At 39.1% G+C, this 23,025-nt stretch overlaps 1 protein-coding gene across 13 annotated transcripts in view; it reads left to right on the forward strand.

The window, feature by feature from the left end:
• ptprk (protein tyrosine phosphatase receptor type K) overlaps positions 1-23,025 on the forward strand; it is a 240,816-nt gene that overhangs the window by 212,010 nt on the left and 5,781 nt on the right. For 5 of the 13 annotated variants that reach the window (XM_061885778.1, XM_061885765.1, XM_061885766.1 and 2 more), the window contains 11 exons: positions 167-312; positions 4,589-4,606; positions 9,901-9,937; positions 9,999-10,096; positions 10,248-10,364; positions 13,835-13,989; positions 14,059-14,194; positions 16,308-16,457; positions 17,340-17,513; positions 20,192-20,209; positions 20,567-20,698. In XM_061885778.1, the coding sequence (XP_061741762.1) occupies positions 167-312; positions 4,589-4,606; positions 9,901-9,937; positions 9,999-10,096; positions 10,248-10,364; positions 13,835-13,989; positions 14,059-14,194; positions 16,308-16,457; positions 17,340-17,513; positions 20,192-20,209; positions 20,567-20,698 (1,181 nt within the window). The remainder of the gene's footprint in view (positions 1-166; positions 313-4,588; positions 4,607-9,900; positions 9,938-9,998; positions 10,097-10,247; positions 10,365-13,834; positions 13,990-14,058; positions 14,195-16,307; positions 16,458-17,339; positions 17,514-20,191; positions 20,210-20,566; positions 20,699-23,025) is intronic. The other 8 variants (XM_061885774.1, XM_061885775.1, XM_061885777.1 and 5 more) reach the window with 5 other exon arrangements.

Below are 23,025 nucleotides of genomic sequence, written 5' to 3' on the forward strand. Positions count from 1 at the left end.
TAAGCAACAAAAAAAGTATGAATTTGAAAAATGGATGTCTTGATTTCATGCTCCCAGGCAAAAAGAGGAAGGGAAAGAAGTATCAATGTGTTGCGTACAATGTCTCACACAGCCTTTTCCCTCCTGTGTGTGTTCTCCCACACTGCACCTGTGTCTCTTTCTGCAGATGACCATTCAAGGGTCATTCTCCAGCCCATGGAAGACGACCCCTCCTCCGACTACATCAACGCCAACTACATCGATGTAAGTGGAAACGCATCGAATGCTACTATTGGCTCCCAACGAAACCAACGAAACCACACTCCCTCGCTCGTATGTCAGGCCTCTATACCTTAATTGCATTTCCACCTCACCCATCGCCACATTTTCACGCATCTCACCACCATTCGTACTTTGTGCCCTGTGTTGTCTAGTTTTCAATTTTTCATCATTTGTTCTTTGTTGATGATTTTTATAGTTAGTATTCTGTGACGGATTTTACATCATCGTAGAACGAACTTGAGTGACTAACAACAAACAATAGGCTGTTTTTGTCCCGATTTCCCCCTTTCGACCAAATATGGTAAACCCCTTTTTATTTTATGTGTTAAAGGGGAACTGTACTTTTTTGGAAATGAGCCTATCATTCACAATCCTCTTGTGACATATGCACACGTTTCTCTTTTTTATGCATTCTATCTCGTAAAAAAACACTATTAAAAGTCAGCCAGCAATAGAGCTAATGGGGTTTGATCTTTTCCGCCTATAAAGTCCTCTAAAGTTAAAATAACATACTGATATGGAGTCATAGTGGCCTGAAAATACTTAAGGCTGTCATCGGCAGGTATACCAAAGCAATTCGGATTCCTTTGGGTTCCTGGGGGGAGTATGGTTGCAAAGCTGTTAGCTGTGTCAACATTGTTTTATTTTCAAATGACTCACGATTCCTATTTGTAACAATTCTTAATCGATTCCAAAAAAATTATCAATCTTTTTTTTTTTTTTCTCCACAAAATCTGTCCTGTCCAGCCACTTAAATAAAAGTTTAGGTACATTTTTATCAAACAAAGCCAGTTTTCTTTTAAGTAATACTTACATTTATCAGAACCGTTTGTCTATTTTATGGAGGAATGTAATTAATCATTGAACTGGCACCCAATGCCAATAACACAAGTAGTGATTTTGAATCGACAATCTAATCATTACCTCCCAGAAATCCAATCATATCAAATGGTGCCCAAAGATTGACAGCCCCAGTAAGTATATATGTAATGTATTCAAAGGCACATCCATAGTATAACATGTAATACTTAAGTATTTTGCTCATTTTAAGCATTCGGCTGCGCATTAAATTCACAGAGCGTATCACAATGTTCGCGATTTCCTTCAACAACCACACTACTAATCATGGCAGACTTCATGAGAGCCAACGACGATTACTTTGGGACAAATGATGATCCAGAACCTTGTATTTTTGAGCCTGAATATACGGAGAATGATCTACAAGTTTTAGAAGCTGATTTATTAGAACATCTAGTAAGTAGCATTATTGTGAAGAATTACAAACTATAAACACATTTAAACTAATCACTTGCTTTACAATGTTTGGGATGCCGACGGATGGGATGTTTATATCTTTCAGCACCAAACTTGTGTTTCCCGTTTAGCTGCTTAAATAATCGTAATCCTCACTCCAGAGTTACAAAAAAAGAAAATAAGTGCAAAGGCACAAATAAGCGTCTTTCTGTGGCTTTCTCACAATGTCTTTGGGTACCAATTTAATTTCAAAGTTCAAAACAACTTCTCAGTTTATGGCCACAACCTTGTACTATCTAGGTTTTGCTGCGTTATTTATAATGTAGAATTAACTTTTACCAACTCAGAGTTGATGCAGCAGCTCACTATATCATAATAGCAGCAAAAGTTAGTTAGCTCTCTATGATCAATAAAACCACTAAAAGTAGTTCCTCTGTGTTAGTTTATCTTCTATTAAAAATATCGCCAATAGTTGGTTAATATTCAGGTCACGACATGTACATTTATGTTTGTTTAGGGGGTAAAAGAAACTCCCATTAGCTTCATTTGTAACCAATTTTACAAATTAGAATGCATAGAAAAATGTTTTTTGTCTCACATTGGAATTTTGAATGAGAGGCAAAATTTGACATAATGCAGTTAGTTTTACTTAAAGAGTGAAATTTTCCCAATAATTGGCTCCAAAATATTCACAAACAAGACTCTTCATGTCTGTGAGGAAAGCCGACGCCTACCGAAGTAGCCCAAAAAATTATATCAAGAACGTTCCCACCTTTAGAACGCAAAATAAAGTCTGGGTTCACAAAGTATTGTTTTTTTTTAATTTTTTTTTTCAAAATATTCCAAGACCACCATAATTACTTCCTTTTGTCAAAGAGATTTTACTTTCATTTTCATACTCAAGAGAATATTTTGTTCCTCAATCAGTGACTACAGTGTGAATAAAAAACATGCATGAAATAGTATAATAAATTATTAAACAAAGCAATATAATTAGATATGTCTTCCTCTATATCAGTGGTTCTCAAATGGGGGTAAGCGTACCCCTGGTGGTACTTGAAGGTATGCCAAGGGGTACGTGAGATTTTTAAAATAATATTCTAAAAATTGCAACAATTCAAAAATCCTTTAGAAATATATTTATTGAATAATACTTCAACTAGATATGAATGTAAGTTCATAAACTGGGAAAAGAAATGCAACAATGCAAAATTCATTTTCGTGGACATGTTTCATAAATATTGATGTTAAAGATTTCTTTTTTTTTTGAAGAAATGTTTAGAATTAAGTTGATGAATCCAGATGGATCTCTATTACAATCCCCAAAGAGGGCACTTTAAGTTGATGATTACTTCTATGTGTAGCAATCTTTATTTATAATTGAATCACTTGTTTATTTTTCAACAAGTTTTTAGTTATTTTTATATCTTTTTCCAAATAGTTCAAGAAAGACCACTACAAATGGGCAATAATTTGCACTGTTATACAATTTAATAAATCAGAAACTAATGACATAGTGCTGTATTTTACTTCTTTATCTCTGTTTTTTCCAACCAAAATGCTTTGCTCTGATTAAGGGGTACTTGAATTAAAAAAAAATTCACAGGACCACTGTTTTATATCCATCCAGTGGTTGTTATGGTTCTTCTTGGACTTTGTCATATCAATCACATTTGTTCAGGTGAGATTTGGAGCTTTGAAGACTTGAGTTTGGTGGTACATATTATCCTAGTGTACCACACACATGCAGTATTTTCACATTTAGGTGTGGGGTCTGTCACGGATTCAAAGAAATCTATTCAGGTTTACAAAATGAGAGTCCCGCGTCGGCCTGCTTTTCTGCTCTTGTGATGCTGGTTTGTACCACAAGAGGGCGATATTGACTCTTTGCTCTCATTCCTAATACTACTGTACTGCTTTGTAGATAAAAGTAGTGATATTCATAAATATTTATAAATATGCTGAAATAAATTAAAACTCTAGCACAGGGGTGTCCAAACATTTTGACTTAGCATTGGGCTAGAAAATATGCACGCAATAGTTATAATGATGGATATATAATTGTATAATAAGAGTAGGTAAAGGTTTGACTCCTTCCTTGTTTACTTCCGTGATGACCTTCTTAAAGTTATGTAATCAGAAATATCAAGCAGCTAAAATGCGGCAAAAATGGACAGGCGTGGAGAGAGTGTTTTACATTTTTCCCATCATGCACCCTAGTAGAATTAATGGGTGTCCTTTAGATATTTTTTATGGTGTTTTTCATAATATCCACAATGTTCAGTGAGCAGATTGTGTTATGTCTGACCGTGTGTGTGTGTGTATGTTGTTGTTTTTTTGCACCATGGAAGCTTGTTTAGATTGTGTCATAGAAGTAAATGCTGTGCTATTATTTTAACGTACTTTCAATGGTCGTTGATCTGATCTATTCTCATTGTCCACCAGACGTCGGCAAATAAGTTGTCGTTCAGAGACCGCCTGGTATTTAAGATTAATTTGACACCACTCCACGGTGCGATGCTTTATTGAATTCATGAAGTCTGGCGGGACGTAGTTTGGACACCCTGTTCTAGCAGAAGACAAACTGATAATTCATTGTCGTCCTTCAAACCGCAGCACACCCATTTCTGTTTTAGCTTTGCTTTCTTCATTCATCTTGAATCATATTTCCACTTGTTGCTGTCACCTTTACAACTATGTTCTGTGTTTCTAGATGGTTTGCCACGCTCGAATTAGAACTAGTGTAATGGGGCATTTCTAGTGTTTTGTGCTATAGTATGGCACATATCACAGTACTATAAAATGTGCGAAATATTTAAAATAACTTCATGTAGCAATGGCTGTCAATATAAATCATAAATGCAGCCAAACTGCAGGATGTTGTCCTTTCTCAAATCTAGTTTTGAGGTGTTTTTTGTTATCATTTTGCACGCTGTCTTCATACACTCCCATCACGTCAATGCAACTTTTCTGTTTCTGGTTGACGCTCACTGACATTGTTGTGCTTTTCTTTCTTTCTTTCCTTCCTTCCTTTCTTCCACTCCTTCTATTCTGCCTGTGGCTTGGCCTGTAGATTTGGCTGTACAGGGATGTAAGTATCATTCATGCTCCCCAAACTTGACGCATCCGTCCATGCACCCAAGCAGGTGTCAAATGCACAAGGCCAGCCTCTTTACCCACTTTTGATTTTTTTTCTTGGGACCTCGATCGCATGAAAGAGTCACCCCATCTCGCCCTACTTATTTTGTTTCTCACTGTGCACCATGATTATGGTGCTGGTGTGCTCCCTTTCTGTGTTTCACTCATTGTCACCGTGCACACACTTGACAGCTATTTAGGTGACATCACAAGTACTATATATATTTAACTGAAAACAATATTCATTGTGCGTAGGGATGCGTATGGAATTTGGTACTTTTATAGGTACCAACCGAATTCCGTCGTTACTTAAATACAAACGGTAACGTTGTTGCACGCGATGTCATGTCAGGTTGCAGACATTTAGGGGGGAAACAAGCAGCGTTCAAAAGTCAGTTATATCTCACATTCCATATTGTGTTTTGGTAAAAGGTTGTCATTAACGTTACTTAATCCATTAAAAAGACAACAATTTTTTTATGTACAGTGGGGCAAAAAAATATTTAGTCAGCCACCGATTGTGTAAGTTCTCTCGCTTAAAATGATGACAGAGGTCTGTAATTTTCATCATAGATACACTTCAACTGTGAGAGACAGAATGTGAAAAAAAATTCAGGAATTCACGTTGTAGGAATTTTAAAGAATTTATTTGTAAATTATGGTGGAAAATAAGTATTTGGTCACTTCAAACAAGGAATATCTCTGGCTCTCACAGACTTGTAACTTCTTCATTAAGAAGCTCTTCTGTCCTCCACTCGCTACCTGTATTAATGGCACTTGTTTGAACTCGTTATCCGTATAAAAGACACCTGTCCACAGCCTCAAACAGTCAGACTCCAAACTCCACTATGGCCAAGACCAAAGAGCCGTCGAAGGACACCAGGAAAAGAATTGTAGACCTGCACCAGACTGGGAAGAGTGAATCTACAATAGGCAAGCAGCTTGGTGTGAAAAAATCAACTGTGGGAGCAATTATCAGAAAATGGAAGACATACAAGACCACTGATAATCTCCCTCGATCTGGGGCTCCACGCAAGATCTCATCCCATGGGGTGAAAATGATCATGAGAACGGTAAGCAAAAATCCCAGAACCACACGGGGGGACCTGGTGAATGACCTGCAGAGAGCTGGCACCAAAGTAACAAAGGTTACCATCAGTAACACACTACGCCGACAGGGAATCAAATCCTGCAGTGCCAGACGTGTCCCCTGCTTAAGCCAGTGCATATCCAGACCTGTCTGAAGTTTGCCAGAGAGCACATGGATGATACAGCAGAGGACTGGGAGAATGTCATGTGGTCAGACGAAACCAAAATAGAAGAAGAATACTGAGTTGCATCCCAAGAACACCACACCTACTGTGAAGCATGGGGATGGAAACATCATGCTCTGGGGCTGTTTTTCTGCAAAGGGGACATGACGATTGATCCGTGTTAAGGAAAGAATGAATGGGGCCATGTATCGTGAGATTTTGAGCCAAAACCTCCTTCCATCAGTGAGAGCTTCTAAATGGTTGACCAAATACTTATTTTCCACCATAATTTACAAATAGATTCTTTAAAATTCCTACAATGTGAATTCCTGGATTTTTTTTCACATTCTGTCTCTCACAGTTGAAGTGTACCTATGATGAAAATTACAGACCTCTGTCATCATTTTAAGTGGGAGAACTTGCACAATCGGTGGCTGACTAAATACTTTTTTGCCCCACTGTTAATGTAAATGTATTAAGTTATAAACATTCATTCACTTTCTTCTTTCCTTCATGGATCTAAACTTTACTGCCGCCGGTATTTTTTTCTATATTTTTATTGTAATATTTTCAGAATGTTTGTTTTATTTTTGGCCAAAGTAAGACAAAGAAAACAATCTGAAATTGTCTTTTTTTTTTTTTGTTTTAATGCCATGATTTTGATAGTCCGGCCTGCATGTGCACAGATTTTCCTCCATGCGGCCCCTGAGTTAAAATGAGTTTGACACCCCTGCTCTAAGCCTTCGCAATCATCCGACCAATACGTCATCAACTCGCGATTAACGTCATAATTCTTCCCCAAAATAGACGGTTGTTGATAAATGAGCAGAAGACAGGCAAAACTAATGTTTTAGGAACTCACGTCAATGTTCCACCACTCCTGTCTCCAACTGCTCGCCCACACGCTCTTCGGAGCAGACAAGTACCCCGCAAACTGCAAAAGCCAAAATGATTGCCCTCTACCTTCTCAATCTTCCACGCGCAATAATTCCGTTCAGAAAAAGTTTACTTTGATTGCACAAAATCCTTGAAATTGCCACAGAGTCCCCCTCCAGGACTGACACCTACTAGGATTCACATTAGACATGTATTTTGTAATGTTAACGATTATATAAAAAGATTGTCCATCCATCCATCCATCATCCTCCGCTTATCCGAGGTCGGGTCGCGGGGGAAGCAGCCTAAGCAGGGAAGCCCAGACTTCCCTATCTCCAGCCACTTCGTCTAGCTCTTCCCGGGGGATCCTGAAGCGTTCCCAGGCCAGCCGGGAGACATAGGCTTCCCAACGTGTCCTGGGTCTTCCCGTGGCCTCCTACCAGCTGGACATGCCCTAAACACCTCCTTAGGGAGGCGTTCGGGTGGCATCCTGACCAGATGCCCGAACCACCTCATCTGGCTCCTCTCGATGTGAAGGAGCAGCGGCTTTACTTTGAGTTCCTCCCGGATGGCAGAGCTTCTCACCCTATCTCTAAGGGAGAGCCCCGCAACCCGGCGAAGGAAACTCATTTCGGCCGCTTGTACCCGTGATCTTATCCTTTCGGTCATGACCCAAAGCTCATGACCATAGGTGAGGATGGGAACGTAGATCGACCGGTAAATTGAGAGCTTTGCCTTCCGGCTCAGCTCCTTCTTCATCACAACAGATCGATACAACGTCCGCATTACTGAAGACGCCGCACCGATCCGCCTGTCGATCTCACGATCCACTCTTCCCTCACTCGTGAACAAGACTCCTAGGTACTTGAACTCCTCCACTTGGGGCAGGGTCTCCTCCCCAACCCGGAGATGGCACTCCACCCTTTTCCGGGCGAGAACCATGGACTCGGACTTGGAGGTGCTGATTCTCATTCCGGTCGCTTCACACTCGGCTGCGAACCGATCCAGTGAGAGCTGAAGATCCCGGTCAGATGAAGCCATCAGGACCACATCATCTGCAAAAAGCAGAGACCTAATCCTGCGGTCACCAAACCGGAACCCCTCAACGCCTTGACTGCGCCTAGAAATTCTGTCCATAAAAGTTATGAACAGAATCGGTGACAAAGGACAGCCTTGGCGGAGTCCAACCCTCACTGAAAATGTGTTCGACTTACTGCTGGCAATGCGGACCAAGCTCTGGCACTGATCGTACAGGGAGCGGACCGCCACAATAAGACAGTCCGGTACCCCATACTCTCTGAGCACTCCCCACAGGACTTCCCGAGGGACACGGTCGAATGCCTTCTCCAAGTCCACAAAGCACATGTAGACTGGTTGGGCAAACTCCCATGCACCCTCAAAAACCCTGCCGAAAACCCTGAGAAAGATTGTATTTGAGGAAAAAATCAGAATTGGACATGCTACCCTGTAGTGTGAACGTAGCCTCAGATGCACGTTACAATCAAACAGCTGAAGTGCAAGAAATATAATAATTCTAGTACAAGCACACAACAAAAGACAAGGCTACTTCCTGGCTAGGTAACACAATACTGCCCTCTAATGTCTTGGTATTGTAACTGCATGTAAAGTCTAATATACAGTTTAATACTTACAAATGATACTCAGAAGTGTAATAAATCTGAATATGGGTGTTTCCATTATCAGCTCACTATTGAACGTTAAAAAACAAAAGTACCGAAAATTGTTACCATCGATAACCGGGAATTTCCAATGTGAAATGTGCCTAACCTTATTTGTATACCGTACTGACCTGAATATAGTGATTTTCTCTGGGGGGAAAAAAAGGTTTTATATTTAGGGTGAAGAGCAAGTCAGAGCTATGCTTACTGTCACTCACACATGCGGGCTCAAAATGAACAGGGGAGGGAGGAGTGAACTTTGAGATGACTGTGGTGTATACTTATTTCAATCAATCAATCAATGTTTACTTATATAGCCCTAAATCACTAGTGTCTCAAAGGGCTGCACAAACCACTACGACATCCTCGGTAGGCCCACATAAGGGCAAGGAAAACTCACACCCAGTGGGACATCGGTGACAATAATGACTATGAGAACCTTGGAGAGGAGGAAAGCAATGGATGTCGAGCGGGTCTAACATGATACTGTGAAAGTTCAATCCACAATGGATCCAACACAGTCGCGAGAGTCCAGTCCAAAGCGGATCCAACACAGCAGTGAGAGTCCCGTTCACAGCGGAGCCAGCAGGAAACCATCCCAAGCGGAGGCGGATCAGCAGCGCAGAGATGTCCCCAGCCGATACACAGGCAAGCAGTACATGGCCACCGGATCGGACCGGACCCCCTCCACAAGGGAGAGTGGGACATAGAAGAAAAAGAAAAGAAACGGCAGATCAACTGGTCTAAAAAGGGAGTCTATTTAAAGGCTTTGATAACATTTGGTGCCAGTTCTATGATTAACTACATTCCTCCATGAAATAGATAAACCACGCTGATATATGTCTATTTTACTGTTGTTGTTTTTTTTAGTTTGTTTAATAAAATGTTTCCCAAACATTTAATAAAGTCAAATACGAATATGGCAACAAGAAAAGTATCCAGCACTTCTCTTTTCTAAAGTAAATCAGCACAGCAGATATGATCATCAAATATGATTTGCCTGAGTGGCTAGACAGGACTTTTTTTTTTTTCATTATTGATTAAGAAACGAGACAAATTAAAATCGGGATTCATTCGAAAAACTTTTTTTTTCTTTTTTTACACCCCATCCATCCATCCATCCATTTTCTACCGCTTATTCCCTTTCGGGGTCGCGGGGGGCGCTGGCGCCTATCTCAGCTACAATCGGGCGGAAGGCGGGGTACACCCCGGACAAGTCGCCACCTCATCGCAGGGCCAACACAGATAGACAGACAACATTCACACTCACATTCACACACTAGGGCTATTATTTTGTTGTCATTTACCAGTTTTTATGTTACTGTTATCGAAACCCTGAATGAAAAAGGTCATGTTGCTTCATGTTTGTCTTTCTGTAGGAAGTTGTCTTTCGATAAATGCTTGATAAAGGATAAATGTTCATCTCGTTTTGTTTCCAGGGCTATCAGAGACCGAGCCACTACATTGCCACTCAGGGTAAGATGCAAGTGAAGTTACCGTAGGGCCGGTGCAGTACGTGTAAAGTATGTGTTCTTAGGTCCCGTGCATGAGACCGTCTATGACTTCTGGAGGATGGTGTGGCAGGAGCAGTCGGCCTGTATCGTCATGGTAACCAATCTGGTGGAGGTCGGAAGGGTACGTACCTCGCCGCTCAGAGTCCTCGTTGTTCCGATGCAAACATCGAAAAAACAACCATTCACATGTGCACTTGGCAAGAATGTGGGAATTCAAAGTTGTTGATGGCCTACTGAATGGCGGTAGGACTGATGTTGTTGTTGTTGTCCAGGTGAAGTGCTACAAGTACTGGCCAGACGATGCTGAGGTGTACGGCGACTTCAAGGTGACTTTTGTGGAGGTTGAACCGCTTGCTGAATACGTGGTTCGCACATTCACATTGGAGAGGGTGAGTAGTCATACTACTATTCACTTTATAACAGGGATTTACACTTTTTCTTCTTCCTTAGGACATTTTTGCATAAATAATCGGAAACAATGCTTTTTTTAATGTCCATAATAATTTATTTCGTCATCATTTCTGCTGTTTATGAGAGGAATAAGAAATGTTTTCAACAATATAAAGCACCTACTGTATTAGTTTTGTTGACATTGGACATGAAATAAAAATTTTTGGGGTGTATTGAAAAAATAACGAGTTAACGTGGGTAATTAATCACAAGAAATGATATACACCCTGATAGATATATAGATAGATAGATAGATAGTACTTTATTGATTCCTTCAGGAGAGTTCCTTCAGGAAAATTAAAATTCCAGCAGCAGTGTACAGAGTTGAGATCAATTAAAAAAAAAAGTAAAAAGTAAATAATGGGGGTTTAAAAGGAAACAAAATAGAGAAATATTACAAAAAGAATAACAACAATGGGAATAACAATATAACAGTAAAATAAGAATATAAGAAGTCATAGTAGGCAGTAGTGACCATGTAATGAAAACGTATTGCACTGTTAATGTTTTGCATCCCCTGTCATCCTAATACCCCCGCCCCCCGTCCCAGAGAGGAGTTGTACAATCTAATGGCGTGTGGGACAAAGGAGTTCTTGAGTCTATTAATTATGATTGGAGCTAATATAAAACTGTCAGCAGGTTTGACGCAAATAAATGACTTGCATTGAAGTAAAACATTTAAAAAATGTTCCTCTATGACAGTGCTTCCCAATTCTTTTATGTTACGCCCCTTGTAAGAAGAGGAAAACATTTCACACCACTCTCCGTCACGACAATAAATAGTATAGTTTGTCTATACAATTTTTATAAGTATACCTCCGCATAACATTGTATCCTTATTATTATTTAAGAAAATAGGAAATATAGATCAACTGACAACAAATAACTTTATGAACATTGTTTTAGTCACAGAAAATATTTAAGGGTATCAATTTGCCTCAGAAAAATAAAATAAAAACTGTTGAAATAATAAATCATTTTTGACGGACTGGCCATTTGATACTAAAGAATAAAATACAATTGACTCAATAAAGGACACATTTAAAATGATGAGCAACCTTAATTTAGGAACACAATATGCAAAACCTACAAAACTTACAATTTGTGCTGATCTTTTTTTATAAATCAAAATGAGCAAGTCAGGATTAGTGGCTACACCGAGCACATTTTGCAGTGCACAGCTTTTCGAAGCGGTGTTTGTAGCATGATACTGATAAAGCGTATTTCCCGGGGTAACATCCACCCCGCCCCACTATTTCAGAATAACTGTATAATTCTGACTATAAAATTGCATTTGTGACCAAATGTTGTGTTCCTTTTAAGTGCATTTAAATTATACCAGCCTGTGAATAATAATGATGAATCCAAATTCAAAGATATGATTACAGCACTAATTGCAAATAATATATTTTGTTATGGAGTACCCTAAAGGGATTCACATGGCCCACATGGGGTTAATCACTTTGCAATGCAGTCTGCTGAAAATGGTGGAAAGCACCACTCCACATAGCAACTGACACTGTGGTCAAAGTTGGAATTGCCACAAAACACATTTTAAGGTATTCAACACTCCACTGCCATTTGGCAGCTAAAGTAGATGGTGCACCCCACGCCTAACTTCGTCACGTTTCATGTGTCAGGTAAACCGTGAGGAATGGGGCCATGTGAATCCTCTTTCTACTGTACACACAATGTATTTGTACTAGTGGTGTCGAATAATAAATTTTAAAAATCAGATTAATTACACTTGAATTAGGATTAATCATATTCTAAAATTACATTTGCAATGGCAAAAATGCGATTTTATTGTCAGACTGTCAGACAAGAAAATGTTTTCAAAATTTTTTACTCATTTATTCGACTGCCTTAATTTGTATGTATTCATGCATTTTTTGCATTAAACATTTCTTATGAGTAAATCGTAGCAGTAAGGCCTCATGTCCACCACAGAGGACAGTGGAAAAATTAGTTTTTCCCCATTTTAAAAATGATAATCTTATCATAACCGCCCAATTAATTGAAAACCATAATTGTTAACTTAGTGGGTTGGAATAGACGGATTTTCTTATTTATTGGACATCCACCCCCAAAGAATGATTATAAAAGTTATCCACATTACAAAAATGAGCACTGAGAATAATAAAAACACAAATGTACTCTTTCTAAAGTCACAAACAATTACAAATATGGATCTGGTGAAATGTAAAAGAGCATAACTAATGCCAAATATGATACAAGAACAACAAATGTAAAAAAAAATAAAAAATTCTGAGATCAAAATGGAAAATATAATTTGAGTAAGAGTAAATTGAATGTAAAGCATCAAAAAGAATGTGCAAGAATCAGATGATTATATTGATTGATAGGAAAGGACACTGTCAGCGTAGCTTCTTCCTGCTTCTTTTTTGGCACACAATGTAGTAGTGTAGTAGTAGTTTGTTTGACTGTTGTCTTAGAGAAGCTCTTTTTCTACTTTGAATTGTGTAGATGAAAAGTATTTTTGGGTTGGTAAATAAAACAATCCATCCATCCATCCATCCATCATCCTCCGCTTATCCGAGGTCGGGTCGCGGGGGCAGCAGCCTAAGCAGGGAAGCCCAGACTTCCCTATCTCCAGCCACTTCGTCTAGCTCTTCCCGGGGGATCCCGAGGCGTTCCCAGACCAGCCGGGAGACATAGTCTTCCCAACGTGTCCTGGGTCTTCCCCGTGGCCTCCTACCAGCTGGACGTGCCCTAAACACATCCCTAGGGAGGCGTTCGGGTGGCATCCTGACCAGATGCCCGAACCACTTCATCTGGCTCCTCTCGATGTGGAGGAGCAGCGGCTTTACTTTGAGTTCCTCCCGGATGGCAGAGCTTCTCACCCTATCTCTAAGGGAGAGCCCCGCCACCCGGCGGAGGAAACTCATTTCGGCCGCTTGTACCCGTGATCTTATCCTTTTGGTCATGACCCAAAGCTCATGACCATAGGTGAGGATGGGAACGTAGATCGACCGGTAAATTGAGAGCTTTGCCTTCCGGCTCAGCTCCTTCTTCACCACAACGGATCGATACAACGTCCGCATTACTGAAGACGCCGCACCGATCCGCCTGTCGATCTCACGATCCACTCTTCCCCCACTCGTGAACAAGACTCCTAGGTACTTGAACTCCTCCACTTGGGGCAGGGTCTCCTCCCCAACCCGGAGATGGCACTACACCCTTTTCCGGGCGAGAACCATGGACTCGGACTTGGAGGTGCTGATTCTCATTCCGGTCGCTTCACACTTGGCTGCGAACCGATCCATAAATAAAACAAGTTTGTAGTATATTAGGACTCAAATGTATTGCTGGTCCCTAGCAGGTTGAAATGATAATACATGACTATCAATACTAATATTGATCATTGTGCTTTATTTTTTTACCCCAGCGTGGTTTCAATGAGGTGCGAGAAGTCAAGCAGTTCCACTTCACAGGCTGGCCCGATCACGGAGTTCCGTATCACGCCACGGGACTACTTTCCTTCATTCGCAGAGTTAAAATCTCCAATCCGCCTTCTGCCGGGCCGATCGTGGTGCACTGCAGGTACGAGGTACTTCTGCACGCCTCCACACGGACATAAAGACTTATCTCGAGGCTTTATTGTGTCTTTAGCGCCGGAGCGGGGCGCACGGGCTGCTTCATCGTCATCGACATCATGCTGGACATGGCCGAGCGGGAGGGTGTGGTGGACATCTACAACTGCGTCAAAGCACTTCGGTCCAGGAGGATCAACATGGTACAGACTGAGGTGACTGCATTACCCATCATCCATCTGCATCCACATGGCTATGGTAGACACGGAAACTACTCACTGGACCTTGGACTCGGACTTGGTACTGGCTGAAGGGACATCCATGCATTCATCCATCTCTCATCTTTGTTTCAGTGTCATGCAACACACTTAACACACCATGGCAACATGCTAATAGATAGAATGTTAATAATACTCTCAATGTCACTTGTAACGATAACCTTCAGCTAACAAGAGAATGTTGGTTATGAAAATACGAATAATATGATATTATATTACACCCTTGTGGAAAGAATTAGTGATTTCCCAAGTTACAGAAAAATAAGATAGTGTCCTGTAGCAAACTTAATGTGATGCTCTCTGGTGGTAAACAAAAGAAATACAAAGTTGCTTTCTTTCTTTTTTTTTTTTTTCTCTATTGCAATATAAAGAAGTAATAGTGGTAAACAATTATATTTGAAATTTTAGCCAGCAATTTGGATTCATAATAAAATGCACATTTGTTTGAATGTTATGATTCTAACATGAATTAACCTAATTAAAATAATAAAATCTAAATTTGAAACTTCTTCATTTTACAGTCATCTCTTGTTTAAAATCATTTTTGGAAAGGAGGATTTACTAATAATAGATCTAATGTTTTCATAGTGAATAAAATAACAGTTTATGTCCAAAATATTTTATTTTGATGTTTGTTTTACATTGTATTACTAGAGGTGGGAATAATTGGGCACCTCAAAATTCTATTGTAAATCAATTATTTATACATCTATAATAATTGTTTATAATATTGTTTACATATCATATCTTATTATATATACTAAATGTATAACATTTATTTATTGATAATAATTCAATAATAAAGCAGCAATAAACAATTAAAATTGAAGCAAGCAATTGGGTTTATTAATCAAATATACATATGAATCCAAAACATTCATTGACCTAATTAAAATAATGAACTCTAAATTCGAAACATCTTTGTCGTACAGTTTTCCCTTGTTCAAACTCATTTTTGCAAAGTAGGATTATTACTAATAAATCAAATATTTTGATAGAGCTTACAAAACAGTCTACGACCTTCTGAATTTTTTTTTAAATGTTTTTACATTAGTACTAGAGGTGGGAACATTAGGGCACCTCACTATTCGTTTCTGAATCCATTGTAAATCAATTTTTATACATTTTTAATACTTGTTTATAATATATCTTGTATTAATATTACATATTCTAAATGTATGTATTTTTAATAATATTAAAATGTCTTCAAGGCTTTTCCTTTGACTACTGATGTCTGCAATTTTGAGAAATTTCCGTTTCTTGTATTAGTACGTACAGCATATATATATATATATATATATATATATATATATATATATATATATAATTATGTGCGTTTGTATATACCGGTATGTGAATATACGCACATTTGTGTGTGTGTACATATATATATATATATATATATATATATATATATATATATATATATATATATATATATATATATATATATATATATACACACACACACATACATACATTTGTGTAAAAAAAAAAAAATATAGTACAGGCCCAAAGTTTGGTCACACCTTCTCCTCATTCAATGCATTTTCTTTATTTTCATGACTATTTACATTGTAGATTGTCACTGAAGGCATCAAAACTATGAATGAACACATGTGGAGTTATGTACTTAACTATAACCCGAACTAGTTTTCACTTCACAGGTATCATAGTTTTGATGCCTTCAGTGCTGATCTACAATGTAAATAGTCATGAAAATAAAGAAACGTATTGAAATGAGGTGTGTCCAAACTTTTGGCCTGTACTGTATGTATGTATATATGTGTATAATTATGAACATTAGTTTTAATGCTGCATTTTAGAACCATCTATATTATAAACAAGATAACTTATTCGGAAATCCTAAGGGCAAAGAAGTTTATATTCATCATCTCCATGACTCCACCTGTCATCCGCCACCTCTCACTCACCGTTTGTTTGCTCACCTGCGACACTACACTTCATGTTGTTGTCGTTGTTTATGACCTCCTTCAGCTTGCGTGTGTCCAACTGTGATCCAATGCAAACCCTGTTCCCCCTTCTCCAGGAGCAGTACATATTCATCCATGACGCCATATTAGAGGCGTGTCTCTGCGGAGAAACGGCCATTCCCGTCTGCGAGTTCAAGGCGGCCTTTTACGAGCTGATCCGCATCGACTCCCAGACCAACTCGTCCCACCTGAAGGATGAGTTCCAGGTAATCCTCGAGTGCAAGACAATTTAAAGTGCTTTGCAGGAAGCGCAAAATTAGAATAAAAAAATAAAATGCACACATGTAATGAAATTTTAAATAGATAACAGGCAAAAATAAGGTAAGCTAAATTGTAGAGGTCAAAAGATTGATATAAGATAATTCTATTACATATATTGGTTCTGTGACGGAGTTCTTACCTAAAAACACGTGTATCTCAAATCACCATTGTCCATTGAAATGATTTAAAATTCATTTAATGGTTCTTGAAATAGCTTCACGGTGGCAGAGGGGTTAGTGCGTCTGCCTCACAATACGAAGGTCCTGCAGTCCTGGGTTCAAATCCAGGCTCGGGATCTTTCTGTGTGGAGTTTGCATGTTCTCCCCGTGAATGCGTGGGTTCCCTCCGGGTACTCCGGCTTCCTCCCACTTCCAAAGACATGCACCTGGGGATAGGTTGATTGGCAACACTAAATGGTCCCTAGTGTGTGAATGTGAGTGTGAATGTTGTCTGTCTATCTGTTTTGGCCCTGCGATGAGGTGGCGATTTGTCCAGGGTGTACCCCGCCTTCCGCCCAATTGTAGCTGAGATAGGCGCCAGCGCCCCCTGCGACCCCAAAAGGGAATAAGCGGTAGAAAATGGATGGGTTCTTGAAATATTGCATAAAAACAATAGAGTAGAATGTACTACAAACTACTGTAGTTGTATGAAGTAATGTAATAATAATGTACAACATTTACCTTCTACTTTATCTCTTGCCACCTGCTTCTTTTTTTACTTTTCGTGCCGCAGACCCCTAAAACCCCCACACTCCTGGTCGTGCTCACGCATGTGTTTAGTGGTTGTCATGGAGGACTGCCTTTGACTTGTCCCTCCCCGCCCTGCAGACATTAAACTCGGTGACGCCTCAGCCTCAGCCTGAAGACTGCAGCATTGCACTGTTGCCTAGGAACCAGGACAAGAACCGCTTCATGGATGGCCTTCCTCCTGACCGGTGCCTACCTTTCCTCATCACAATAGATGGGGAGAGCAGCAACTACATCAACGCGGCTCTCATGGATGTAAGTACACCTTGACCTTATACTTGGACTGAACAACAAAGTATGACCACACTACTGGTCACAAGTGGAGGTTTTTCCAAAACCTTTGTCCAGTAGAATACACGCTGATGATTCACACACACGCACACACACGCACACACACACACACACACACACACACACACACACACACACACACACACACACACACACAGTCTCTCCCTCCCCGTTTGTGTGATGCTGTGTTTGTGGTTTAAGCACAAAAAAGCTAGAGACAAATCCAGGTTTTACTCTGAAGTACAAGAAAAAATAAAAGCATCGGTTAAATGCGAGATTTTGCTGCGCATTTATTTGTTGTCATGGGAACATTTCGGTTTTCTCCCTTGGCCGTAGAGTTAAATTTGTAATCAAATACGTAAAGTGTGAGCAGTACTTGTTTATGATACGCGTGTGAATGGCCGTCGTGTTCAAAAGATTTCAATTCCGATACGATATCGGGAGGTATCCTAGTATGGAACTTCTATTTCGTTATTTTGTAGTATGGAAAGTTGGAAAAGGGAATTTCCTCAGAGAGCAATGCTGGGTATGACATACACAAAATTTATGACAGAGTTACGCTTTTGAACATGGGAGTTAATTTGGGATTTGATGACACCTAGTGGTCAGAATCATTTATTCAATTATCAGCATGACGCAGTAAGTTAAATGATGCGGTCACGTTTGTTACTGGATACTTTCTAATACGCCTTGGAAACTTTGATTGTTTAAGTGATTTGCAATTCTAACTATTTGATACCTGTTTATAGGGGTGCTCCACAAAATTGATTCACATGCAAATCGGGAATATTTATTCCGATTCATCGATTCATTGTTGTGGAAAATCGATAAAAAGAAAATGAATAAAAAAAAAAAAAAATGGGGGTTAATATGGCAATGTATTATTTTATTTTTAAGAATCAACTTTTGGATTAAAAACATTTAAAGGCCTACTGAAATTAGATTTTCTTATTTAAACGGGGATAGCAGGTCCATTCTATGTGTCATACTTGATCATTTCGCGATATTGCCATATTTTTGCTGAAAGGATTTAGTAGAGAACATCCACGATAAAGTTCGCAACTTTCGGTGCTGATAAAAAAGCCTTGCCTTTACCGGAAGTTGCAGACGTGACGTCACAAGGGTGAAGGCTCCTCACGTCCTCACATTATTTATAATGGGAGCCTCCAACAAAAAGAGCTATTCAGACCGAGAAAACGACAATTTCCCCATTAATTTGAGCGAGGATGAAAGATTTGTGGATGATGATATTGATAGCGAAGGACTAGAAAAAAATAAAATAAAAAATAAAGTTAAAAAAAAAAGGCGATTGCATTGGGACGGATTCAGATGTTTTTAGACACATGTACTAGGATAATTCTGGGAAATCCCTTAACTTTCTATTGTGTTGCTAGTGTTTTAGTGAGATTAAATAGTACCTGATATTCGGAGGGGTGTGTCCACGGGTGTCTTGAGGCCAGTGTCTGAGGCAAGTCGACGGCAGATACAAGGACGGCGCAAACTCCACAGATCTCTGGTAAGAGGCGACTTTTTTAAAACAATTTTCTCACCGAAACCTGACGGTTGACAAGTGGTGGGGAACCATGTTCGCTTGGCCGCTCTGATCCATAGTAAAGCTTCACCTCCGGGAATTTTAAGCAAGGATTACCGTGTGTTTGTGTGGCTAAATGCTAAAGCTTCCCAACTCCATCTTCTCGTAAGTGGTGCTGCGCTAATATTTCCTGACAGTCCGTGACATCACGCGCACGCGTCTTCATTTCGCGATGTTTTCAACAAGAAACGCCGCGGGAAATTTAAAATTGCAATTTAGTAAACTAAACCGGCCATATTAGCATGTGTTGCAATGTTAATATTTCATCATTGATATATAAACTATCAGACTGCGTGGTCGGTAGTAGTGGGTTTCAGTAGGCCTTTAACCACTATCATTGATGTCTTTTATTAGACCAACAATTTGTGTAAATAGATTTTTTTCAATATTTTTTTTCAAGTCTCACCACACAGCAACCAAGAGGAGCTTCCGTAACGTCTGATCTTTTTTGAAAAGGTTTTACTATAATTTATACACCAAATAATATATTACAAGAATCGTGAAGAATGTAGAATTTATTCTGAATCTAATTGTCCCTCCAAGAATTGGAATGGAATGGTTAGGTTCCCAAAGATTCCCACCTCTACTTGTTCATATTGACAAAAGGTCTGTTTTAGACCCCAATAGTGTTCCATTCAGGACACTTGTTACGTATGTCTAGCTTGTGTGCTATTGTGTGCTGAGCTGTTGTGTAGCTGCAGCACAAATCGAAGAAAATACCAACATTGTGTGCTCATTGGAGGACATTTAGACATTAACTGGCTGTCCAGCCTTGCACAAGGGAACACACTGCAGGACTGCTCGTATCGGAGTTTATATTGGATTATCCGATACTTTTTTTTTTTCTGCTGATATCGGATCGGCACACCCCTACAAAATATAGTCCTTTTTTTCCTGAGACCAACATGTAATGACTTGCAATGGTGTGACATGTATTATTTGCAACGGTGAGTAAATAAGTAGTGAAGTTGTGATCCAGTTGATCAAAAAAGCAAGATGCCGCTCAGATCCCAGTTAAAGTTAAACTTCCTTTGGCCTCTCTCTAACCAAGCTGTCAGAGGAGTTCCAGGTAATACGATTTCACTTCCAATACTCTCAATACTGGATTTGTTTCATGGCTTCGCTGTCTTCCCGCCACCAGTTTCACGTGTTGCCATTGCCACCCCCTCCCCCCACACCCCATACACACCTCGCCATCTCATGTGAGACCTCCACCCCTCATTCACAGTCTTTATTGTCTCTATTTCATAATTGACCCACAGTTTGTAGACGTGAAGCATGCTCCTCACCCACTGCATGATCATGTGACCCAACATTGGAACCAGTATTGTTTTATCAGGCCCCGCCCTCCGCGTCAACTTGTCTCCTATCAGCCGCCGTTTCCCTCCGGAAGTTCTGACATACTTTGTTTTTGTTGGCGTTGCAGAGCTACAGACAACCCGCTGCCTTCATCGTCACCCAGCATCCTTTGCCCAACACCGTCAAGGACTTCTGGCGTCTGGTGTACGACTACGGCTGCACCAGTCTGGTCATGCTCAACGAGATCGACCTGGCGCAGGTATTTGGAGAATTGCAGAAAACACAAAAATGCAAAACAAGCGGGCAAGTACTCGGAGGGGACTTGAGGTAATTACAATTTTTCATACCAACAAAGCAGGAAGAAGGTCCTAAAAAGTACAGAAAGGCTCCACTTTCCAAAATGCGCTAGCTCAAAGCTAATTTTCATTGGATTTGCCATAAACATGCTATATAGCATTAGTGATTTTTACATGGCGTTTTCAACACCTCCACATTTGCTAATGAAAACTAAGATGCATGTTACAACCAAAAAGCAGGTGTGATGAGCACAATACTTACAGTATAAATATTTTGTAAGGTACAACGCAAGTCTAGATTGGCACATTACACTTAATGGCAAAGACTACTTTCTGACTAAGGCCACACAGCGTAGGTTATACATTACTGCCATCTAGTGTGACGTGGGAATTGCAACTGCTTGAAAAGTCTACTGTATAATTATTGCAAATGAGTTATGCAGGCGTCATTTAGGAGATGCTGATTTTGGAGGTTCTGTCTGGTTTGTGATTTTAGGATGTGTAGCAAAGCCTCCAAGGTTTTCCTTTTGAAATTGTGGGTGTACGCAAGACACAAACTCAATCATTTCCATAATTAGGTAGGTTTTTTTTTTTTTTACCCCTTACGACGTGTCATGAAAACCCAGAACTTCCAAGCTGAGTTTTTTGAGCAAACGTAAGGGACAAAGATGCAAGTATGGAAATATCCCTACTCACATGAGTATCAGTTATATTCATAAAGTATTGATACCAATTAATAAGGGGATGCAAGTTTTGGTGCTGCAGTACCAGAGCAAGTAAATTATTTTGTTACAAGGTGTAAAAATGAAGTGATGTTATTTTTTACGAACATATTATTATTAAAAAATACATTTTTTAAAAGATGGCAAATGGCAAGTATTGGTCATTTTGTTATTTAGGAGGAAAATTACATAAAATATTGTTATCAAGAGGAAAAAAAGGTAAAAAATTATTTTTTAATTGTGTTGAATCAAAATATCTAGTATTGTTAGGTTTGGTACCGTTCACATTTAAAAGGAGACAGCACCAATCAGTGATACATGGAATTTGATACCAGCACTCAATGGTACCAATTTTTGGTACTTTTATGTGTTAATATATATTGTTTTTGACAATAGAATCTCAATTTGATTGCACCATGTAAAAGTTGTTACATCTTGTTTTATTATCAGTCTCATTAGCGAGTATTACTAGTTTGCAATTACAATTGCAACTCCAAGACGTTAAGTGGAAGTATATTTGTGTCTGTGTGTGTGTGTGTGTGTGTGTGTGTATGCATATGTATGGATATATGCATGTATCTCTATATACTATATATATGTATATATATATATATATGTGTGTGTGTGTGTATATATATATATATATATATATATATATATACATACATACATATACATATATATGTGTGTGTGTATATATGCATATGTATGGATGTATATATATGTATATATATATACATCCATACATATACATATATATGTGTGTGTGTATATATGCATATGTATGGATATATATATATATATATATATATATATATATATGTATATGTATGTATGTATGTATGTATGTATGTATGTGTGTGTGTGTGTGTGTGTGTGTGTGTGTATATATATATACATACATACATACATATACATATATATGTGTGTGTGTATATATGCATATATATGGATATATATGTATATATATATATATATATATATATATACATATACATGTGTGTGTGTGTGTGTGTGTGTGTATATGCATATGTATGGATATATGCATGTATCTGGATATACTGTATACATATATATATATATATATATATATATATATATATATATATATATATATATATATATATAGATGTATATATTCCGTTTTACTATTTATATTAATATATTGTTGTGTATGCACCTTAGGGGATCTGCTCCAATTTTGTTGTTATTTGAACATGTTCACTGTAATAATGACAATAAAACTGTATAAACCTGGGACGGCGTGGAGCAGTGGGAGAGTGGCCGTGCGCAACCCAAGGGTCCCTGGTTCAATTCCCACCTAGTACCAACCTCGTCACGTCCGTTGTGTCCTGAGCAAGACACTTCACCCTTGCTCCTGATGGGTGCTGGTTGGCGCCTTGCATGGCAGCTCCCTCCATCAGTGTGTGAATGTGTGTGTGAATGGGTAAATGTGGAAGTAGTGTCAAAGCGCTTTGAGTACCTTGAAGGTAGAAAAGCGCTATACAAGTACAACCCATTTATTCTGTTCTACCTGATCTGGTAGCCATCTCTCCGTATCGTCCATG

The sequence above is a fragment of the Nerophis ophidion genome, linkage group LG24 (assembly GCF_033978795.1).
Source record: "Nerophis ophidion isolate RoL-2023_Sa linkage group LG24, RoL_Noph_v1.0, whole genome shotgun sequence".
In the NCBI taxonomy this organism is placed as follows: domain Eukaryota; kingdom Metazoa; phylum Chordata; class Actinopteri; order Syngnathiformes; family Syngnathidae; genus Nerophis; species Nerophis ophidion.